At 48.7% G+C, this 24,284-nt stretch overlaps 1 protein-coding gene across 1 annotated transcript in view; it reads left to right on the top strand.

The window, feature by feature from the left end:
• The window catches only part of Mitf (melanocyte inducing transcription factor), a 247,749-nt gene that overhangs the window by 169,838 nt on the left and 53,627 nt on the right, over nucleotides 1-24,284 (top strand). Inside the window, exons 7-11 of the mRNA XM_046425473.2 lie at nucleotides 499-555; nucleotides 2,776-2,851; nucleotides 6,031-6,178; nucleotides 10,194-14,612; nucleotides 15,055-22,113. Of these exons, the coding sequence (XP_046281429.1) occupies nucleotides 499-555; nucleotides 2,776-2,851; nucleotides 6,031-6,178; nucleotides 10,194-10,592 (680 nt within the window). The 3' untranslated portion in view covers nucleotides 10,593-14,612; nucleotides 15,055-22,113. The remainder of the gene's footprint in view (nucleotides 1-498; nucleotides 556-2,775; nucleotides 2,852-6,030; nucleotides 6,179-10,193; nucleotides 14,613-15,054; nucleotides 22,114-24,284) is intronic.

Here is a 24,284-nt window from a genome sequence, read left to right as displayed (position 1 = left end):
CTGGCTCTAAGTTCCCAGTGTATGTCCACTGAGAAACCCCTGGGAGGTCGTGGAGGTCCGGCCTGGGAGCTTCTTGACTCAGTTTCCATGCCAGGGGGTTACAAGGGCAGCAAATCAAAAACCAGAAAATGATTTGGCCTGAAAAGAAAACTTGACTCCTGATGATGGAATTCCAACAGCAGATTCCCGGTCCTTTATTTTTACTCCCACTAACACTGGAACACGTGGGCAGCACCCCGGGGACCATTGTTACTGTCCCGGTACCCATTGGTGGAGGCTGAGTTTTTGTGTGAATCAGATCCACAGTGATCCGAAAAAGTGCAGACTCTTTTAAAGCCCTCATTTTAGAAAGCGTGATCGTACTCGGAGTGCAGTCAGCCAAGCTTCTCTGTGTGTGTGTGTAGAAAACGAGATGTTGTGTAGGTGCGTCGTGGTGCCCCGGACAGTTCCAGTTTCTAACAACTTCATTCACGTGCACAGCGTGTATTTTCCCCACAGAGTCTGAAGCGAGAGCCCTGGCCAAGGAGAGGCAGAAGAAGGACAATCACAACCTGAGTAAGTAGCCATTTCCCTTCACGTTGCTTCACGTTGGAGCTGGCCGCGCGTCCCTCGTCGGAACCTTGCCGGAAATTGTGCACGATCATTGATTTCTGGAGCTGTCAAAGCCATGGGGAAAACCGTATCTCAGAGAAACCAGGGTTTGTGTTTCATCTCAGGCCAAACTGAATTCCACATTTATTCTCGCATTTAGTTTCCAAAGAGTTTGTTTTTCTGTGGATGTTTGAGGTAGTGTTTTTTTTTTCTTTTTTGCAAGAGGGGAAATTGATCCCCAAGTACCCCATTATAAGTGATGCTCACACTGGAACTTATTATTACAAGTGGGGAGCTGGGACCTCCTTCTCCAGGGAGATGAGAGAGAAATGGAAAAGAAAGAGCTCTGGGGGCCCCTGGGGGAGGTCGCCTCCCCAACTTCCCACTGTACCTGTGACTTTGAGAAGTCCTGGAACATGCACAGTGCCTTTGTGTGTCTAATTGACTCTCCATTAAATCTTTAGACCTTTTCTTCTGAAAACTTAAATTCCTGTTTGATACGTGCATGTGAGGGCGGTGGCCGAGGAAAAATGTGGTGTGGCCTTGGGTGCAGGAGGGAGTGTAGGTGAACTTCTCATCTCATAACATCACACCTCTGCTTCCTAAGCTGATTTTTAAGAACATGAGCCATAAATTAACACTTCCTCCTTATAAGAAATGGTGGAAGCTGGGTGCAGTGGCACACACCTGCAATCCCAGCGGCTCAGGAGGCTGAGGCAGGAGGATCACAAGTTCAAAACCAGCCTCAGCAAAAGTGAAGTGCTAAGCAACTTAGTGAGACCCTGTCTCTAAATAAAATAGAAAATAGGCCTGGAAATGTGGCTCAGTGGTCAAGTGCCCCTGAGTTCAATCCTCAGTATCCCCCCCCGCCCCGAAAAGAAAATGATGGGGGGGGGCAGGTTCTTGAATCCCAGGGACAGGCTCTGTGTTTCCATTTGACCCAACAGGCACTAGTTAGAAACATTTGCTACCTCATATGCCCTGCTATGTCACCCTCCTGCCCAAGGAGACAGATTAATTGAGTATGCAACTAGGGGCTTGGGGGAAGAACACATTACCAAGCATGCCATGGTTAGCAGTGCTGGGCTTCAGTTCCAGGGCCGTGCCCTCTGGTGTGTGGTGATTCACCACCGTGCTTACTGAACACTTGAAATGTGATCAGTCCAGACTGTGCCGAGCTTTAATTATAAAATACACTTGGACGAAGCTGGGTGATCCCAGTGACACGGGAGGCTGAGGCAGGAGGATGACCAAGTTCAAGGTCAGCCTTGGTGATTTAGTGAGACCCTGTCTCAAAAACAAAAAATACTGGGGAGGTAGATCAGTGGTTAAAAGCCCCTGGGTTATACCCTAGTACTAAAAAGAAAAAGAGAAGGAAAAGAAAAGAAAGAAAATAACTTACAAAGTTTTATATTGACTCCCTGTCGTTATTATGGTAGTTTGTAGTGGGTTAAGTAAAATATTATAATTAATTTTACCTCTTTGTTTTGAACTACTTTAATGAGGCTACTAGAGAAAGGGCTATGCTCCATGAGCTAAGAATGATTTTTTACATGTTTAAGTTGTTAAAAGGAAATCAGAAGAAGAGTGATATTCATGGTATGTGAAAATCACATACGATTCCAATTTCCCCGTCGCAAGTAATTCTAATGCTTTTGCTTAGTAGCCTTGCAGTGTAAAAATTGTACTCAGTGGATTCTATTTTGATTTTTGTCAGTAGAAAATTGTGGGAATTCATTTTCCCATTAGCCATGGAAGTACCCACACAGTTTGGGTCCCGGGAAGCAGGACCTCCCTGTGTGGTGCTGTGAGCATGCCGAGCCCTGCTCCCTGGAGGCAGCTTGTAGTTAGACAGTTCCCTGCTCCCGACTGGCCGCCCTCTCCAAGCCCCTGACATCTCCAGGGAGGTTTTGTCCCTGGTAACCATGGGCAGTGATTCTGATTTCAAGGTTGTTATAGGGTAAAATGAGAAATTGTATGTCTGATAGAGCTCTGTATACAAGGAGCTCGTTTTAAAAGTGCTTCAGTCTCAGTGCCCCAGACATGGTAAGGACAGGGGGACATGGGTTTGGGGTTACATGGTCCCAACCTGGGGGGTTAATGTGCTCATAGCTTTAACAAGACGTGCTGCATGCATCTGTGGTGCTCTTCCTAATCACCCTTTCCTGTGCTCTTTTCTTCAAGTTGAACGAAGAAGAAGATTTAACATAAACGACCGCATTAAAGAACTAGGTACTTTGATTCCCAAGTCAAATGATCCGTGAGTACAATTGCATGTTGATCTGCATCATATATTTTTTTGTACCTTCATGTTTTCTCGTGTGTGGCAAAAAAAAAAATGCATTTAGAAAACCTAGAGTAACCCGGTCTCCTCTCTTCCTTTGGTTCCCTTTCTAAATACTTGCCTTTGTTTGGGTTAATTCCAACACTCTAAAATTTCAAGAGAAATGCACTGAGTTTTGTGGGTCAGGAATTGGGCTTTCTGAAGCCTGAGAATCCTTGCAGACACATTCTGAGCTACTGAGAAAGAAAAAGAAAGAAAAAAAAGAAATTTAGCAGTCATGCAGTACAAGATTTCAATAGCCGATAAAGCAAGATTTGTGGTCGATGTGCTCTTGGACATTTACGATATCTCCAAATGGGCACTGATGAGCAGATACGGGAAATTTCAGGTTCAGTGGCATTCAACAGATAAAAGGTCAACTTTTTTTTTTTAATGAAAACCTGCATATTCTTTGTATGTTTTACCAATCTAGGGGAAAAAAGAGTCCTTTTAAATCTTCTTATTAAGTACAAGTCAGCTAATTTGAGCTGCTTTAGCCTGGGGTCCCCCTCTCAGAGATAACAGCTGTGAAGATAATTCTCCCAAGTCTTACAGCCAACCTGCAGCATCAGCAAATACAACAACAAATACACAATTTTTATCCATTAGAAACCGGCCCATTTGAAGTAAGGGGCCGAGCCATGTATACGTTTTAAGGCCCCCACATGCACTCTGTGAAACCATCCTTCGAATATGACCTTTCAGCTACCTAATAAAAGGTAAAGAGGCAATCAAGTATCGTTCATGCCAGGCTTATTACATAGGCTATTCACATGATTGTCGGGGACTTGGTAGCTAAATAAAACTGTTACCTCTTGTGACTTGGACGGACGTGCCGGCACGGTGTCCACCTTGCACTCTCTGCTTTCTTAGGTTTCCAGGAAAGACATTTTCAAACTGGAAATGTTCCAATTCTCAGTTTGGCGGCACAAATCTATCGTACTAAAGGGCTGTGACCTTCATTTCTGACAGTCAGTCTTGCATGGTGGTTGAAATTGAATTCCCATTTTCCTGTTCTTTATCAGCTCTCACTTTTTAGCATATTCTTTGAAACCGTAGCATGTGAATCTCTTTAGTAACGTCTTATGAAATTATGGGGCGGCAGTGAAAGTCCTGTATTTGCATATCTTCCTTCTCCACTGTGGGAGAAAACTTGGGTGTTTATAATCTGAGCAGATAGGGGTCCTTGGTGGTCAGCATTGTTTTAAGAGAAATCGGACGCTGACCCCTATAACCCGGGTTTCCCATCTCAGGATTCCAGGATGTCCTCTGGGGCCGCTATGGAGACGTCCTACCTGATCAGTGTCCCAGCCCCTTGCGGTGCCCTCTGTCCCCCAGAGCAGCTCAGTTTGGGTCAGTTTTCTCTACTGAAGATCTATGTGCACTTTCGGATGAAAAGGGATTTCTCTCTGATGACCAAGAGGTTGGAAACCCTTCCTTTAAGCCCAGAGACATAGTTGGTTGATTGGTATCACAGGGGGTAACCCCCGGCTAATTGGTTGGAATCAGTACTTCTTAAACATGGAGTGGCAGTTCTGTTTGAAAGGTCCAAAGCTCATCTCCTGGCCCAGGAGGCACCATTCCACCCTGATCACGTCTCGCTGGTGCTCAAGTTCCTGTGACTTTGGTTTTAGCCTGAGCAGGAGTCTCTGGGCTCACTCAGGGTCTCTCAGGACACCTAGTTTGCCATCTTTGAGACCCCAGGGTCCACCCCAGGGAATTCTCTGAAGCTCCAGTTGTGGTTCTCATGGGAGAACTTCTGTTTTGTTCTTCGTCTGGGACATGTGAGGATCTATTACTGAGTGGCTTGTTTAATGGGCCACCCTCCTGTCCCACCTGGTGCTTCCCACCTGCCCTTAGCAGCTGCAGGAGGTGGGGTAGGTGGTTCTCCACGCATCCCAGGGGATGACTCATCTCACCATTCACGATTGGCATCGTTATGATGACAATACATAAAATCTAAAAGACTTCAGGTTAATTTCAAGTCATGTAGAAGTAGTATTTACATAGGTGTAGATCATTCTGTGTTTTTTTCTGGAGTGATTTAAAAATTCAGTGTGTTCACCTACATCTGAGTGCCCTGATTTCCTCATTGTCAGTCCAGCAGAGCCAGCTGACTGAGCCCTGAGAGGCCCCTGCTCTGGCTGCCTTGGTGGGGATTCCCGGTGGGTGGCGTCCTAGCAGGTGTCTGAACTTGGAGAAGTTCCTTCCTTCTCGGGATTCACTTTCCGTTTTGGCAGGAAAGGGGCCCCTGTGTATCCCTCCATGGTCTGAACAGTGAAGTCCAGGTTGAGCAGGGGTCTGAGCCGGGGTCTGAGGCCGTGGAGACATTTCTCAGCCCCTGGGCTTCAGTTTCCAGCCAGTGAGACGGCACATTTCCACCTCTCCATCAAGAAGGTCCTGACAGAAGGACAGTGAACACTTGAGAAAGTCCCCGGCAGGGTCCCGCTCTGAGAAGACTCTAGGTGCTGTGCTGGGCTCTCACAGGGCTGCTGTGTTACCCCATGTGGGATCTGGACTTCTCAGAGCACTCGATGTGAAGTGCCTGTTGTGATTCCAACAGTGTAGCCAGGAGGCCACTCAGACACATGGGGTGCTGTCACTTGGAACATGAGAAGAGGGGTGCTGAGAGCATCAGGTGGCAGGATAATTTTCCATAAGCTCTGAGGACACCCCACTTATGCCACAGTCATCAACCATACCACCCCACAGAGTCGTGTCATTTTTAACGGTGGCTCTTCTGCCCAAGGGAGTGACTTCATGGTCCTAGAGGCCTGTGGCCATTAATGTCGGGTTTGAGAGTGTCGACCCGGTACGCAACAGACCTCCGTGTAAGTCTCGCCGCCCTTGTCTGGTGGCTCTGAGACTAGGACAAGCCGAGTCATCTGTTCCCACATTTGTCCCATGTCCCTACTGTCCTTGATGTGTGTCTGCAAGGAATGGGACAATGCACACAGGCCGTGGAAGCATCCGGCATGTGCAGTTTCCTTGTGGAAGGTCGCCATTGCTGATGTGCGTTGGTGATGACGTCTGAAGATGCCAAACGCTTTCGATGTTGGCTTTTTCACGGAGCCTGGCTGCCTGACGAGGTCTGCTTTGTCCCCTCTTCCTCGCAGAGACATGCGCTGGAACAAGGGAACCATCCTGAAGGCATCCGTGGACTACATCCGGAAGCTGCAGCGGGAGCAGCAGCGCGCCAAGGAGCTGGAGAGCCGGCAGAAGAAGCTGGAGCACGCCAACCGGCACCTGCTGCTGCGAATCCAGGTAGGGCAGGTGGCCCGGGCTGCCGCTGGGGGAGGAGGCGCCCGGGGAGGCTGCTCCAGTCCTGCGTCCCGCATTCATGCATTTCCCTGCTTACAAAGCGCACTGGTCCCCCAGCATCACCATGGCTTCCGCGGTTGTTCTTGGACACGTGGGGAGCGGTGGTTTGGAGCGGCCCCTTGTGCTGGATCTTGGTGGAGGTCCAGGCCCTGCCCTCTGGTTTCAGCTCCCACACTGTCACCCACTTACTGTGGCCCGTGGAGCATCACAGGTTTCACGTTTTTCTGGTTTTCATTCTTGTTGGTTTTGCCATTTGGAGCATCCCCGGGTGCAGTGCAGAAGTGCCCTCCAGCGTTGTCCCTGTGGCGTGCGCAGGGATCAGATTCACTCCCTCCAGGCCTGAGTTTCGGTGTGTGGTCTGAGCCCAGTATTAAGGAACCTACTGTGTGTTTTAGAGGCATGTGTCTCGAATCAGAGACACGCAGAAGCCAAGACCCTGTAGGTTGCAGGTGTTGTGACGGGCAGAGCCTAACCCCGCCCTTCCCGCAGGGACAATGGTCCCACATTCGCTCCTTCCGTGTTTGTAGGACTCTGCAGAATGGACTTGCCAGAAACAATGAGCACTGACTGTGCCTGCTACATAAAGGGTGCCCAGTACTTCTTGGTGGTAGGAGCAGTCCCCATATTTTAAGGACCTGGGATACCAGAGGGTCTAATAATAAGGACACAGATCTTAGAGACTGTGGCTCTGTGCCGTGTGGAAGAGCTTAAGGAAGCAGATGCAGTCTTAGAGGTGTGCCTCTGACCACTGTCCCACCCCGGGAGTGCCTGCAGCACAGCAGGAGGGACATGGCTGTGGACCTTGTTTAGGGCTGGCTCTGGGACTCCTCGCAGGTACTGGCCTCTCCTGCTCAGGGTCAGGCACAGCTTCCCGTGACTGTCCTCAAGCTCTGTCGATGACCAAAGACCAAAGTGAAGCTCGGGGGCGGTTAACTTGCTTGCCTCCTTGGCCTGCTCCACGGTGAGAGCCTGGGACGCTGGGTCTTCTCCCTGAGTCGTGGTCTCCTCTCGTCATCTGCTTGGATTCCACTGCAGCTCCTCTGGGAGTGACTTAGGGGACAGCCACCTGCAGCATGCCCCCTTAGAGCCACCATGGTCCTTGTGGTGTCCCTCCTGGACGTCCCACTTCCCCACCCTCGGAGCGCACCACATTGGTATGAGGTGCCGCTCTCCCATTGGCTGCCAAGGTCCTTGGCGTGGGGACGGCAAGTGGAGGGGGCTCTCCTCCAGGGTCCGGTTTTAGAATCCAGGTGCCCTGCAGGTTGTGGGTCCTTTGGAAATCATCTTCCCTTCTTCGCCTGCTTTGGTTATCACTGCTGGTCTTACGTCTCGCCCCTCCAACGGGTCCCTGTACCTACTGAGTAGACCTACTTACAAAAGCAGCTTATCCTGATGCGTCATTTCCTTAAACAAGTTGTAAAATGTGATGACGGTTTTGGAAGAGAAATCAAGTTTTGTTTTATTTCAAGGTTCCAAAGATATGTATTCATACAAAAATATCACGCAGTGCCACAGGTGCGTTGGAAATTCCATGGTGACGGTGCCTGGGTTTTCTCTCAGTGACTGTGGGCCACCTTTACAACTTCACGATGTTGCAGGAAATGCTATTAATCTGGAAACCTCTGCAATTTGTGAGGCCAGAGTGCTCAGAAGAGATTTTCCACCTTATTTGGAAATCTGAGTAACTGCTTTCATCAGCTGATAAACATTTTTAATTAAACAGCAAAGGTGTGCAGTAAGGCGTTTGCTTCTCTTGGTCTGATTTTGTTGACTGGTGTGGTTTTTTGGAAAGACACAGGCTGGTAGGAGGTGCTGCTGGTCTCCTGTGGGCATGAGACTCAAGAGCAGTTTCCGCTTGGGCCTGAGGTCTTCCTTTCATTTTCATCCCAAGCGATGCATGCAAAAATCTTCACAGGAGAAGGAGCAGGAAGCCTCATTATCAGAGGAACTGCTTTTATTAAACAGCCCAGGGCCTTAACAGGAAGCCTGGAGAGGCTCGTGCTCCCAGAGTCTGTAAAGGAGCATGCAGGCACTCAAGTGACATCCCAAGCTCTGGTCCCCTCCGTGCGCGGTTTCAAGGAGGCCCAGAAGACCCTCTGGTCCCAACATAGCTGAACCTGGCTTCCCAGGCACATGGATTCTAGCTCACGGGCAGAGGTCGAGGGGCCAGGTCCTGTGGATAACCTGGACCCCCTCTGGGGGGCCAGCCGGCTTGCTTTTAACGCACATCCTGTGTTTCTTCATTGTGGCATTGGGGCACGGGACAGCCACTGCACGCAGAAGCTGACTGCTTACTGGACGCCATTTGGGTCCCTATGGTTTGCTTTAGGAGCCTCCCAAAAAGGAAGGGGCAAAGGCTTGCTCCAAGGCTATTTGGGGTTGAGGTCCTGGGGCGTCTCTGACATTGGGAAATAGACAGCTAATGCTATGCTGGGTGGCCCAAGCCATGGACAGTTACTATCTCTGTTCTGCAGGCCACGTGTCCAAGATCAGGGCAGCACCAGACTGGTTTCTTCTGAGACCCCCTCCTTGGCCTGCATGTGGCACCTTCTCCCTTATTTCTGGTCCCAATGGTGTCTGGGGTCTGGTCTGTCCCACTTGACCTCCTTTAGCTTAGTGACCTCTGTCTCTCAGGAGTCGTGTGTCAGTCCTGGGGCTGGGACCTCAGCCTGTGAATTGGGGATGCGCATTAGCTCATCAGAAGTACATGAAGAAAGTGTAGGAAGCAATTCTTCATTTCATAGGTGTTGAATTCAACCGAGTTGTTGAATTCAGAAGAAACAATGTCCCCTGGCCTGCTGTGGTGAGGCTGGCTGGGCCAAGCTCTGCAGCCTTCCGCTACCCACGGGAACCTACTCAGCCTGGGCCGTCACCTCTAGACACTGCCACTCCTGGTGCCGTCAGTGTCTGTGTGGCCCTCACTTCATCCCCAGGCCCACGGAAATCCCTTCCTTTTCTGTTAGGTCCAAACAACTCATGGAGTATTTAGGTCTTAACCTCTTGGTAGACATTTGGAAAACAAAAATCATAAAGATCGAAAGGAAAACATCATTTTAGTTTTATTCTTAAATCATCACAGCGCTTACCGATGAGATGTGTCCCGCTGGGCAGCACCAGGCTTGTGGACTCTGCAGTGGCCACCCCTGGCCTCCCATTGCACATTGACCTGCATGCGTCCTCGTCACAGTAGCACTGTGAAGCCACTTTCAGTGCTGGGACGAGAGACTGAGTGTGTGTCATGACTCACACGAGGCTGAGAACCATCTTGAGTTTGGCAGTTCTTGGTGGTCTCACCGTTTCCCTTGAAATCTTGAACTATGTCCAGCTCCCTGTGCTCCCTGCAGCTCCCTGGGTCCCTCGGTGCGTGACCTAGGGACCGTGAAATTCTATGACCATTTACTTAATACATTCTTTTCATCAGGTCACATGTTAAAGTTTTATTTTTATACTTTTAGCTTATCCTCATTGTCAACATTAATGTCTCTGAAAGTCTGTTTTTAATACATAATTAAGTCCATCTGCCACCTAAAAAGTCGTTTCATATACGACTGGTGGTTACCGGTACTCTAGGAAATGCAGAGTTTATTAATTTTAAAGAGCAAACAAACTTTCACTTTGGAAACTTATTGTTTTCCCTCTGTCTCATTTTAATAGACTTTATTTTTTTAGAGGAGTCTTAGCTTCACAGAGAAAATAAGGGGGAGCCAAAGAGAGGGTCCAGATGCCCTCTCCACACCCGCACAGCCTCCCCCACGGCAGCACCCCAGAGTGGAGGACTTACTTGGGCATTTCCTCACCCTCCTAAGCGCACCTTCACTCTTGGTGACGTGCGTTCCCTGGGTCTCCCCGTGTGTACTGACCTGGGTCTGCGTTCGCAGAGCCATAGGGAGTGGTTCCCTGCCCTGAGCGTCCTCCCCACGCCCCCTGTGCCAGTGTGTGATGTGGACTCTTCTTATAGGAACTCGAGATGCAGGCCCGGGCTCACGGACTCTCCCTCATTCCATCCACGGGTCTCTGCTCCCCGGATCTGGTGAACCGGATCATCAAGCAAGAGCCGGTACTGGAGAACTGCAGCCAGGACCTCCTGCAGCACCAGGCAGAGCTGGCGTGCACCAGCCTGGACCTCACAGACGGCACCCTGGCCTTCAGCAGCAGCCTGGGGCCCGCGGCCGAGGGTGCCCAGGCCTACAGCGTCCCCGCGAAGATGGGGTCCAAGCTGGAAGACATCCTGATGGACGACACCCTCTCTCCTGCCGGAGTGACTGACCCACTCCTGTCCTCCGTGTCCCCGGGAGCCTCCAAGGCCAGCAGCCGGAGGAGCAGCATGAGTATGGAGGAGGCCGAGCTGGCGTGTTAGCGCACCTGCCACCGTGTCCTCAGACGGCCCCCTCCCTGACTGGGACACTCGGCATTCCCCGGAAGGGGTTTTCTTGATAATTTTCCTTTAATATGAATTTTTTCCATGCTTTATTGATAGCCCAGGATATATTTTATTTTTAGAATTTTGTGAAACGGACTTGTATATTCTATTTTACAACTCCAAATGCCTCCAAAGTGTCGTACAGCGCGTGTGTGCAGGATCTGTGAACTGAGCTCTGGCCGACGCCCCACCCCCCAGCCCGGAGGTGCCTGTGGGGGCTGCGTCTGTCCATCCTAATTCAGGGGAAACTTGATTTGAGGTTTTCATGCCTGTGACTTCCTTGGCAATTCAATGTAGAATTTAATTGAACGAATGTAAAGCAACCAAAAAAAAATACATGAAGAAAAAAAAAGAAAGATGTGCATCCTAACCCTTCTCCCTTTTATAAATGTACTGATTCATTGGTACTGCCTTAAAGACACAGTACCTGGGAGCACCCTTCAGCCTTTGTTCTGCAAACTATTTAAGGAACTAACTAGTGTAGTCTGCAAAAGACCAAAAAAAAAAAAAAAAAAAAATCAAAACAAAATGAAACAAAATTCACAGCAGTCATTTTCCTGAGGGTTGTCAGTTAGCAAGTGGAACTGACACCAACCCAGATCGCAAGGTGGGAGAAGGGCCTCTGGAGAGCTGCCACCCACTCCTCCTCACCTTGCAGACGCAGCTTTCTTCCTTCATGAATTAATAAGCGCAACCCCAGCTTTGTCATCGGATGCGTTTCATTTTGAAATGGAAATGAATGTCCTCTCAAAGTCCATTGTTGAGGAGCACTGAAAGTGTGTTGTACTTATTTTCTCTCTCTCTTTTTCCTTCGTTTTGGTTTTTATTTTTTATTTTTTTGCTTTTGATAAGACAACCGAACTGGGCACATTTCTAATTGGCTTTACTATTTTTATTTTTAAATTATGTTTTAGTCATTTGATTTGTACAGACTCTTTGTTATCATCGTTCTTTTCGATGTTTGTATTAATTTGTAAGAATCTGCATCTGAAGACGACGAGTTTTCAGTATTTTTACAACTCTTTGGTGGTTTTCTGCATTCTTTGTACACCCAGGAAAGAAAAATTTTATGCAAGGTCTTGTGTTTAAAGAGAGCTTTGCAAATATTTTGTATATTATAGGCTCACTCAAAACTGTTTTTCAACACATTTAAGATAGAGTATTAATAGGTTAAAACCAGGCTTTCTAGAAAAAAAAACATAAACCTATGTATTTATTTTTAGGATATAAAGTAGCAATATTCTTGGAGACTGATAACCATAGAGTTACTATGCCCTTTGTGGTCCTTTAAATTGGGGTTTATTTCAGCGAACATGCTGGATTTTTTAAAAGAGAGAAATACTGTATCGGCAAGTTACTGTTACTCAATAACAATGTTTTAACAAGCAGCCATGTAAAGTTAGTTTCCGTGCATTACCTACTTGTGTAGCCCTATGCAATGACAGTAGTGTTACATCTATCCAGCCTAGATGTCTTATGCAGTGACACTCAGATGCAGCCAGGCTGCCAGGGGCCTTTCTCAGAAGCAGCCTGCAGTTGAAGAGCCCGTGGCGCAAAGCATATCCATTCAGAATGAAGTGCCTTACACACAGCGTCGTCTGCTCTGGACTAGCACTGACTGAACTGTGACCGGGAGGACCCTTCCAAGACGGCATCCGGAGTGAAGAGGGTCTTGTGGCACGGTGCCTCTGAAGACAGCGGAAGAGCTTCCAGTTTCCTTCAGATCTTTGTAACCTGAAATAGACTTTAGTGACAGAGTGCCAACCTATTTCATCAGGAAACCTTATTCAAGGGGGTCTTCTTTTTTTTAAAAAAAAAAAGTGTTTCAATGTCAAATATGAATTGGTGACGGGACGGAGGGATCAGAGAACGCGATCGCCGGGTGTGTGGACGATGGCTTAGGGAGGAGAGCCCACCTCTCCGTCCCCGTGCACGCTGGCCGCTGGCCACCGGCCACCGAGAAGACCCTTGAAGACGTTGATGATGCTCTCAGTTTTATAGCTTTATTACTGAAGGGGGCCGGGACGCGTGGCTCCCATTCTTTCAGCCCTCTGGATTGTGTCGCCTTTTCCTAGAGTAGTGATGATCTGCATGAAGAGCTCCTGTGCCGTAGTGCTCGGACAACAATCGTAGCGTTGTCTGCTGTTCTCTTCATATTTATACGGGGGGAGGGGCTGGGAGCAAGAGCTGAAGGTTGCAAAGCAACGAGCTACTTCTCCTGAGCTGATCTGGGGGGCTCTTAACGATGCAGCGAGGCTGGCTGACCCACGCCCAGGGACCGTGGCCGTGGCAGAGCCGAAAGCCTCTGAGAGAAAGCCTGGCATCCTGCACCTCCGGCTGCAGCAGGGCCCCAGTTCGCCACCTCCTGCTCCTGCCTCCTCTTTCCTGCTTAAGGGGCATTTCTGGGAGCACAGGGGGGCGAACCCAGAGGAACGCTGCAGCCGGCTGGTTTTCTTTCTTTCTTTTTTGCCAAACAGAGTGTGAGTTCGCTTTAGGGACTAGCCAAGCCAAGAGGCAGTGGTTTGGGGCTCTTGGTTTCAACAGGAGGATGATCCACGCCACTCCCCCCCATCCCTGGGTGCGGAACTGTGACTCAGGGTTGGGCCTCCATTTGGAGTGACCAAAACACCAAAACTGTCCCCCTGCCCGTGGTCGTGGGGCAGTGGAAATACCAAACCTTCTGTCTTTGCCAAAAGCTGAAACAACCAACCTGGTCCTCTGGAGAGGATGACCAAGTTCTTTCTGGTTGTTTCCGAACAGTAAAGCAATAAGAACAAATAAAACACGTAGGACGCTAAAAGATATCCAATAAAGCACAAGGAATGCACTTACTAATATTTTTGTAAAATGCACTGGGGAAAGATTGATGTTGATAACAGTATAAAGAAACCCTATTTCTTGATAAAAAATAAAAAAAAAAAAAACGACAAATGACTGTCTCTTGCGGACGCTTGGTACTGTAATGTTAATAATTATCACTGCTGTTGTGTGCAGCAATAGTTCTGTATGGTCCATAGCACTGTATCTTATGGATTGATATTAATGTATCCAATGAAATAATCGAGCTGTTGTTCTTGATAGCCTCATTAAAGCATATGGTTTTTCACAAAGCAGTGGCCGGTCGTTCATGCTAATTTTCAGCATTGTTTGCCTCATTAAAAAAAAAAAGCGTGCACATTTTTTCTTTGAGTTAATGAATAACAAATTGCCAGAAAATGTTCAAAATGCCAATCGTCCCTTTTTTTTTTCTGGTTTTAAATGCCACTCTAAGATGTTACTTTTTGGTTAGAATCATTTCTGATTACTTTATAACTTGCACTTAAGTGAACTATAATTATGCAGCTTTATCCCCCCCTCTGAATTTGGGGGAGATTTTTGAACTCCCAAATGCCAAGAATCCATTTTAGATATAAGGGTTTTATTTAAAATGTTTTCAGAGAGAGGTGGCTTCACAAAAAGAGAAATTGTCAGAGAATTCCTTGCATATTTACAGAAAAGATATTGGGTTTTTAAAATACAAATTTACAATAATGAAAGCTTAATATACCCAGTCTGCCAGCTCCTGACTGGTTTTTTTTTTTTTAAATACAGTACTTAAGGATCATTTGATAAATGTTGGATTTGAATTGGGAAGTGTCAGACAAAACACGTCTTTATTCCCTAGCTAGACCTTAAACTTCTGCCCTTTTAAAAAAATATTCTGGCTTAACCTCTGGAGAAAATGAGCAAGAAACTTCCTGCAATGCCTCTGATCTGACTGTCAGCTTTTGCTCAAGTTTGATTTTTTCCCCCCTCAAATTATAATATACAATAATTGAAGCCTTTCTTTTTCAGAGTTATTTGAATTATTTATATTTCCCATAGAAATATGACTGTGTGATGTCTTAAAATCGTGTAAAAAAAATAGGAAGATCTCCTACACGAACAAGGGAATTTTCGGGGAGAAATCAAGAGCAGGTAAGTTGGAAGTGGGGCTTTTCATCTCAGGAGGGGACTCGGCTGCTCCTGCCCCATGTCTGTGCCCATGGTCTGCCTGTTCACACTCACCCAGAGGCCTGCAGACCCAGTCGGCAGCTGTACACATACACACACACACACACACACGTCACAGTGGTGGGTCACCTGCTTGCCAGAGGTTCACTGCGACCTGCATGACTTCATTTCACGTCCTCAGACTTACATTTCTTAAAGTTTATCTTAAGGCCCAATTCACTTTTTTAAAAAATATATCTGCCGGGCGTCATGGTGCACACCTGTAATCCCCGTAACTCGGGAAGTGGCTGGGGATTGAACCCCGTACCAGAAAATAAAAAATAAAAATCCACAAAATGGCCAAGCGGGGCTCCCAGCTAGCATCCAGATCTGAGCCTTTGCCTGTTTCTGCCTGTGGGGTTTTCAGCTTGTGCGTCTCAGCCTCCCTGCGTCTCCGTGTTTGATCTGCTCACTGGAGACAGTAACAGCAGCGCTGCTCAGTGCTCTCGTGAAGACCACGTTGCCGCACTAGAAGGTTTGCCGGGCAGCAGGTAGGCGATGCTCAGTAAGTGGCAGCTGTTTTCCTATGATGTCATAATCACTTTGACTCAGTAGCGCACCACAGCTCGCTGGAGAAATGCTGCACCGGAGCCGAGGGCTGGGAGTGCAGCTGGACCTCGCGCGGGGGAGGCCCTGGGTTTGATCCTGGCGTACACTATCCCTTGCTATATTACACTACAGTATAGCAAGGTTTGTGTGAAGTGGCAAGGTGACAGCAGTTGCAGTCCACTTTGGAGAAGAGGACATAGCTCTTCTTAGCGCCCAGGCTCAGAATATTTTAGAGAATCAATGAAAAACCAAGTTTATCACATTTAGCACAAAAAGACCTAAAATGTAGGTGTGTCCAGCCTGTCTGGTCAGCACTTGCTCTTGCCATGGGGCTGACTGTCCTCTGCTGTCTCAGAACCTGTCTCTCAGGGCTGCAGTCTGTACTCTGCTCCTGGGAGAGCTGTGGTCATGCTGCTTTGTGAAGGACCTGTCACCCTGACTGTACCCTGCCCGTTCACCAGCCCGATGGTGCCGAGAGGATTTCCAGGGGTCTGTTTTCAGCTGCACCCACATCAGCTGACCTTTCGGGGACACCATCTAAGGAGCTGATCTTCAGCATTGAGCTGCTCTAAACTACCCGCTTTATTGTTTTGTGCTTGTTGAGATGAAAAGCACAGCCAAGGAGCTTGTCTAAGATAGCAGTGGACACGTGGGTTGTTCCCGAGTGTGGAGGAGGTGGTGATGGCTTCTTCATTCCTCAGTGCCACATCCGGAGTCAGCAGTGATACTTCATGTCTGACCCACACCACATGAATCATGGTTGCCTCTTGTACAGACGATAATTGAAGGAGTCTCCATTATTTTGTTATGTATCTCTGGTCCCAAGAGGCACGTATTAAAAAAAATAACAACTTAAAAGGACAGAGTACAATCTTCATATTAAAATTGTCAAGGTCCAGTATATATGTAAACTTGGAGAGCATTAATCATATTTGTATTCAATATTTATCAGTCTTTCCACCCCATTACCTACACCAGATATACTGGAAAGTAATGGGCGTATACACAAAATCAGATAAATCTCCGCAACATGTCTAAATGGTAAAGACAGTTTGCTTTTGAGAAATTTGCATTTTAAATTTCTAATTATGGAGGCAGTTGAAGATATATTCAAATGGGTGCAATTGTCACTCAAAATTCCTTATATATTATTCAGACAGCAAAATCTGTGGAGATAGAAACCACTCAAAGAGTTCCCCAAACTTCACTTTATGGAACTAGTTCTACAAGCTGTTCCCAAAGTTGCTTTGAGGAATGGGGGTTTGGAGGTGGGGCTGAGGGTGCGGGTGTGAAATGCTATAGTTAAATCTTGAGAAAGTTAACTTTGGAAAATGCTGGGCTAAGCAATTTTGAGCAGATAGCTCTAACTGCAAGACTTCTCACATTCTAAAATATGCTAATGTGACTTGAGAGTTTTGGGACTGGGAATGGTATGCAAAGTTTCCCATCCTGTGGCCAGAGGGGAGGAGAAAGTTTGTGTGTGTGTGTGTGTGTGTGTGTGGTGTGTCAGAGAGAGAGAGAGACAGAGAGAGAGAGAGAGAGAAGGAGAGATGCATGTTGGTACCTCCAAAGAATACAGTTTGGTAAATTCTGAAAATTTTACACAAATTATATGGAGTTAACAGAGACAACTTCTTCCGATTGCAGATAGAATCCATTCTCATTAAAAAGGTATTATTCCTAGGAAAAAAAAATTAGCTTAGGGTTTCATCTCTGATAAAATTCTGGTTAAGGAAACTATTATCATTTAGAAAGTATTCTGAGTTTTAAAAGTAACATGTTTTCATTTTCAACAAAAGTAAAATTGTGGCCAAGCACAGGTTTGATGTACCTTTCCTGTGGATGGTTAAAAGGTAAGTCTTGAATATCGTGCATCTCCCAGCCCTTTAAATAGGGACAGCCTAGTGTTTGAGAAGCAGAGCAGCAACTTTGGCTACAGCATAATTGGTTTTAGTTAAGGTTTTGCTCATTCGTGTTTTGGTGGAAGGACATTAGGGAGAATCTTCTGGTATTTAGAACTGATAGGCTCTTGTCAGCGATTTCCTTTGTACAGGGACATTTTCTAACAGATGGACCAGGTCTTCTCTCAGAAGTTTGGTTGTTCATTGGCTGAAGGCTGACCCACAAAAGGTGCATTGATCCTCATGTAGCTGCAGTATGTAATAGTACGCACAAAGATCATCCTAGAATAAACCCTGAGGAGCACCACGAGCATGTCTTCTCCACCCTTTACAGCTGAGATTCGAGGTTTCTGTCAGGGTCTTGTTTAACTGCATTTCTGAGCTCCCACTCTTTGCTTGGGAACAAGTGGCCAAAATGAATTTAACTGCGGGGGATGCTCCCGATGGCACAGTTAGGCTGGTGCCTGCCTGGCTTTGAGGCAGGCTTGGGAATTCTTGTCCCTCACTGTCTTGACTCTGACCTCCTCTCTGCAGGTGATCTTCTCCAGGAGGTCCCCTCCGGCAGGTCCAAGGTCCTATGGAAAGCCAGCCACGGTGGCAAAGTCCCCTGTAAGTAGTTCTGATCCCACCTACGGGGACATGCTCACCATGGCCCAAAGATGACCCCGCCAACTGGCCAGGTCACATCTGAGTTGTGCATCCACCTCATCCACGGGGACTTGGGGCCGTGGTGTTCCTGAGAGCGAGGACGTGGATTCTGGACAGGCAAGACTGTGCCTGCTCCTGCCGTCGTTTCAAGAAGATGGGACAGGCCTGCCTTTGTCATCTCTCTCCCCTCCCAGAGGCATTGTCCTGGGGTTTTCCTCCCTCTGCACTTAGCCACAGGTGATGGGAACAGTAGACAGGGAGGTATTGGGTCCTAGGTGCCCGGTCCCCTCTTCCTCCTCCTCACCCATGGTGACATTTTATTAAACGGCTGTCACCCCACCCTCAGTCCTGCACAGGTTGGAGAGCCTGAGATCCAGGCTTCACCGTAAGATGTTCAGAGGACTCGCTACGCACGGCTGCCCTAAATATGCACGGACTCCCAGGGCCTTCCCAGAGGCCCCTGGGATGGCACATGGCAGAAGCCACTCGATTTCACCTGCACCAAAAAGGGGGATGTATCAACTGACGGAACAACAGGCTCCGGGGGGTGGGGTGCAGCTAGGAGTGTGACCTTAGACACCTTCGCGACAGCTGCCTGAATCCCGCTGACTCCGTGCCCTGCCCCAGCTCAGCTGGGCTTGCCTCCACTGACTTCATTCCTCGGCCAACTCCCTAGAAGGTGGCAAAGTGGCTGGTGACCCCAGACACACCTTTACCATTTCCACCCAGCCTGCAGACACTGCTCCTGTCCCCCAGAGTCTCACTGGTGAGAGTCGGTCGGCGTGTTGGATCCTGCACCAGTCATTGCCACGGCGTGGGACAGGAGGACAGGGTCTCTCATCTCCACCAGACCAGCCTGGGGACAGGAGCAGCCCTGGGGCCATGCAGCCTCCTCCCAGGCCCTTTCTGCCTCCATAGGATGCAGACTAAGTTGGACCTCCCCAGAGAAGAGGGCACTGGCCGCCCCATGGAAGGGAGGCTGCATCTCCATTTCCCTCCAGAGCCGGGGCTGTGTTTCCGCCGGCCTGCCTGTCTTCTTCTCCTTACTCTTTTTGCCTTTCCCCCTCCCTCCCTCCCTTCCTTCCACCAAGTTGAAGTGCCCCTTTCATTTGCTTATAAAATATTCATCTGTGATCACAGGTCAGGGCCTGACCAGTGTCCCCACAATCATTGCCAATATGAATGCAGTGTTATGTTTTTTTAAAGACTCGGCCAAGTCGCCAGGTGGAGGGCACCTGCTTGCTGGGACTGAGGTGGGTGAGAGGTAGGAGGTCATACCTCCTATCTCGTCATATTCGGCGAGCTGTTGGGGATCACAGTTCCAGGAGTTCACTCACAGGCCGCCGAGCTCATTCTGTGCATGGCTAGCCTCTCCCCTTCTCCGTTTCTGATCCTGGGCCTTCTGTGTGTGCTGCTCTCAGCCTCTTGGTCATCTTTAAGGTCGTGATCACACCGAGCTACCGTCTCACGGCATCTCTGGGGGCTTCAGAGAGGTCTGGAGGTTTGGGTCCCTGTATTTAGAGGCCCTGACAGCAGCCCCCTTTCTCTGTCCAGGGAAGTCATTGTCAATCTTATCAGGAACCGTGTCCTGTAGAGGGGCAGGTGGGCCTGTGGACTTCCTGAGCTGCTCCCTCTGAGCCGTGCGCAAGTGGCAGGGCTTTGGCTAAATAGGAATTTTCCTTTCTAGTTTCCTGTTTTTCCCGTGGACTTTGGCTGATAGGAGCTGCTGGGTGCGTGAGCTGGTTAAAGAAGTTTTCCTAGGATTGAAATGCAGGCCAAACTCCTCGGGTTGGTGGGTTCTGTTGGTGCACCCCCTGGGAAACCATTCCTCTTTCGACATATGGAGGGAATCTTCCCAGGTCAGTCTAACTCCCGGAGTGGCTGAGGTCGGCCCAGAGTCCTGTGAAGTGCTGGGGGATGAGAACTTTAGGTTTTATGAGCTGAGAGTTCGTATGAAGGATTTCAGGTTGGTGTGAACAGAACAACAGTGAAAACAGATTTCCACAGTTTTCACTGATGAAATTCAAAGTACAATGATAATAGTAATTGGGTATAATTTGGGGAACACAGATCTAATAAGAAGAATGGAATCATTTTTGGGGAAAAATAACAGTTCGCATGACTTGGTCTTCTGCCGGCTCAAGTGGTTTGGGGAGTTTTTCTATAAAGCCACTCTTGGCTCATGGCCTGTGTGAAGAAGGTAGCCAGCAGGTGCCAGGGTGGTGGGCTCAGCTGCCCAGGTCACAGTCAATGCCTGTGCGCCAGCTCTATTTACCATTGGCCTGTCTGCTCCACAGGAGGGCAGGAAAAGATTCACCCCCCGCCCCCCGGAAAAATGTTTCTTCTTCCAGATGGAGGAGGGGAAATGGACCAGTGAGTTGATGGAGCCACTTGATGAAGGAATCTCTGGAATAGAGGAAGTGGTTGGAAGAGTAGTGACCAGACAGGCATCAGGTGTATGTCCAAGGTCCAGCTAAAGACTGTCCTCCTTCCTTTCATAAGGAAGCTTTGAAATGACCCTGATTTCCCTCATCGTCTTCCCCTGGGGTTGTGCAACCTGACTGATGGTGAGGAACGTCTGATGGTACCAGTGGTTACAGGGAAGACTGAGAGGAAGGGAGGCCAAGGGGACAGGGATCGAGAGGACAAAGAAGGAATCCACCAATTATGGGATGTCCCTGTACAGATACGGCACAATGAGTCCTGTGCTAACTGAAATAATAAGAGGAGGGAGATCCGTAGGGAAAGTGGATCTGGGGGCAGGGAAGTGGGAAGGTACAGGGAATGAGCTGGATTAACTATGTTATGTGCATCTATGATTATGGCATAATGAATCCATACTGTATAGGTATGATGCACCAATAAAAAATAATTAAAATGAATGTCCATGATGGAAAGAAAGGAGGTTCCTCATGTTTGGCAGAAAGACTCCTGTGATTTTCAATATTTAATTTGCTCTTAAATTTTTTATCTCCCAAACGTTAGATATGGTCATCTGCGGTTTTTGATGAAGCTGGTATATTGACGGGTCTTAGCCAAGTCCCTCTATGGAAACTCAACATTTCAGTCTATGGTCAGGTAGGGTGTAAGAACGAAGCAGTTGTCTTGAGTTTAAGTTTCTGTTTTAATCATAAAAATTAAAATTGTGCACGACACACAGGTGGGGCACATTGTCCAGCGCCTGGCTGTCGGAGAGAAGTTGCTCCTCCATGTCTGTTTGCTCCCCTCCTTCTGGTGCTGGAGTAAGCTGGGCTTGACCTCAGCACAGAGCCACATCTGGGCTCCGCTTCTCCCAGCCTCCCCTGGGGACCTGTGCACCTTGTCATGGAATCCTGCACGGTGGCCTGGAAGCCGCCCCCATTTCTATCATCCTGCTGTGCAGGAAGGAAAGGGGAGCAGACCCAGCCTCCTGGACCCAGAAATAAATGCTCTCTGTTGAGTGTGGTGGCACACACCCCGTCATCTCCAAACTGCTCCAGGAGCAAGGAGGAAACCGCTGTCCCCAGGGAGGCCTGGACCTTTTCCTGTGACAACTTAACTGTGCTTGCAAAGAGACTGTGTTCTCTTTATACATGAAAGTGAGAAGCGTGTCTCCTCCTCTTCCTTCTCCTGCTCCCCCTTTCTGTCCACGATAGTAATTTGTAATTTGCTCTATTTCCTGCCGGCTTATGATTCCATAATATAATGAGCTTTTTTTTTTTCTGCTTCAACAAAAAACAATTAAATTCAATTTTGTGGCATGGATAAGAACAGTCAAATTAGAATTCGAAAGCTATCTGAAGATTTGTTATGTTTCCTAAACAAAGCTCATATGATGCTGTTTTTTTTAAAAAAATATTTATTTAGTTGTAGATGAACACACAGTATGTTTACTTATTTTTATGTGGTGCTGAGGATTGAACCCAGTGCCTCGCATGTGCTAGGCAAGCACTTTACCACTGAGCGACAGCCCCAGCCCCAATGCTGTTGTTTTTTTGTAATCATGGAGAAAGCAAAACGCACAGGAAGTGCATCTTACTACTTTGGTAAGTGAACCTGCAGCACATTTATTTGTTTATTGGGATTCTTATAAGAGACTGGATGATAGTATTTAAATGTATTTCTTTTGAACTTTCAGATGAACTTTTCTAATCGTGTCTAGTTTCAGAGGAGGAATGGCTGAACTGGAGTGTGATACCTACATGCGGCACAAAATTATAAACTGTACAAGAAGCAACCAAACCAGTGCAGAAGCCGCTGCAGGTACTGGTTCCCTAGCCAAAGAGGGCTGTCGGCTGTTGACCAGATCCCTCCTGCCCCCAAGGGTTGACATCTTGCAGAAGGCTAATGTAAGAAGGTCCCTGCCCCCTGAGTAATGTGTAACAGCACCATAGCTTTCTTTCTGTTTTACTCTCTTACACCCAGTCTGTACCAGTGTTTCCAAGCAACAAGGGCCATGATCAATCTCACGGCCATGAAAAATCGAGCTCAAGGGTGGCAAACACACAGACCCCACTTCCGCAGGCCCTGAAGCCACCTCCTCGGTAGCTGTTGATAACTGCTTGTCTCAGGATCCCTTTCTCAGATTGGACATGGCTTCACGGTCCACAAAAGAGCATTCTGGGACTGGGGTGCCACTCAGTGGTCATTGTGAGCCTAGCAAGCTGCAGGCCCTGGGCTCGTCCCCAGCTCCGGGCAGCGGGGGCCCTTGGCATCCACGGCTCATGGATCAGGTTGCTTCTACAAGTGGAAGCTAGGCTGCGGGGCCCAGCTCCCTCCACTGGGAAACAGCATTCGTTTGGGAAGGAGGGTTACCTGTCCCATGAACTCTCTGACCAAATAAGATGCACTGTGGTGCGCCTTTTAGCCCCGTGCGGGGGTAAAAGATCAGTGGTTCTTCTCCCTGAGCCTCTCCAAACAGGTGCCATGTTTTAAGACCTCGTCCACCCTCAGTGGCACACTCCACCTCCAATCCACACACACGGGAGGACACGGCTACGTCTCAGTCTGGATCCAGGATGTTTCATGCCAGTTGTTCATCTGACTGTCATTTAAACATCCCTCACCTTCATCAAAGAACCTGACACACAATAGGTTGTCAATAAATAGGAATGCGAGTTCATGCACAGTGATTCAAGGAGTCTGTGTTGGATACCTGTTACTTTTACTTTTTAAAAGAGACTGGTGTTTGTTTTCCATAACCTCATTTCCATTTTGCTCAAGTGACTACAGAACAGCACCCATGCCCACTCGGAGGTCCCTCCTTCCCACTCGGAGGTCATTCCTGCCCACTTGGTGGCCTGTGCAGTGGGAGCTGCAGACAGTCTTCAGCGGCCAGCTGGGCACTCCCGGATTCAGCATGGGACTGCCCGAGGGGCACAGAGGGCACACACACCCTCGGCTCCGTCTGCAGCCTCGGGTTGGGTAGCTGTGACCTCGGGAGCTGGAGCAGTCCTCACCCCTGAGATGCCTCCTGATCCAGCTCTCTCAGCAGCCCCTTCTTCCCTTTAGCCTCTGAGGGTCTCTGTGGAGGCAGAGATCAGGCGTGGCTGCTGTGGGTGTCACGGGAACCCCTGGGGCCAGCCTCCACCACGGCAGAACCACGGAGCGAGCCCCCTGTGGGGGGGGGGTGGCAATGTCCACGTGGTGCTGGGGATAGTCTGGGTTGTAGAGCAGCCTCCAGGATACTGCTGACGTGAGGTGCCTGGCTGACAAGGGCCACCTGAAAGGACACCCGGGTCCAGCTGGTGATGACTCCAGGAAGGAAGTCATTGGCAACAGGTTGGCTCCAGGGACAGCAGCCAACTCCAGTGCCACCGCCGGCCAGCACCTGGAGGCCACGACCCTGACGTCAGCAGGTCTCAGCAGCAACACTGGCCGGAGCTGCCGACAGGAGCTCCTCCCGGGGCCTCTCGCTGCCGGCTTCTCCTTCTGCAGATACCTGGTTCCATCTGCAAGCCAAGGCTGGTGCCACCGAAGTGGGTCCCTGCTGCAAGGAATCTGAGGACATCTCCTTCGTTGTGCAGGACACCGAGGGCTCCAGGCCTGGTGACAGTTTCCCTTTCACTTAGGCTGGGCATCAAGCATGACGTCATCTGGAGCCCTCCCTGGGCTGGAAGACTGTTACCTCCTTAAAAGAACTTCAGAGACACGTTTGGTGCTCCCGTTCCAGCGATTTCCTGGACAGGGTGCGTCGTTTCGAGAGTAGTGTTTTTTAAAAGGCAGACATCACTGATAGGGTCTCGTTTTTAAGGAATGTGTCAGGACCACATCTTGGTGTGAAGGTGCCTTCGTGCAGCGGTGGGCATTAGACGCTGCTGTTTGTAAGCAAGGGGTCTGTGCTTAAAGGCACTGGGAAATGCTCTTCATTCTGTGGTTGAGGAATGGACCTGGAGAGGCTGGCTGACCTCAGTGACCTACAGGCCGCCCAGCACCTCCCTAGCCTGGCCTCCTGTGGAGGAAGGCCAGCAAAGGAGAGGGCAATACGCTCTTGAAGTACAGTGTGTTGGAAAATTTGAGT

The sequence above is a fragment of the Marmota monax genome, unplaced genomic scaffold (genome assembly GCF_021218885.2).
Source record: "Marmota monax isolate L192 unplaced genomic scaffold, Marmota_monax_Labrador192_F-V1.1 WCK01_AAM20220418_F8-fsc00028, whole genome shotgun sequence".
Classification (NCBI taxonomy): domain Eukaryota; kingdom Metazoa; phylum Chordata; class Mammalia; order Rodentia; family Sciuridae; genus Marmota; species Marmota monax.
Note: the sequence above shows the minus strand (reverse complement) of the source record. Positions and strands in the feature narration are given on the sequence as shown.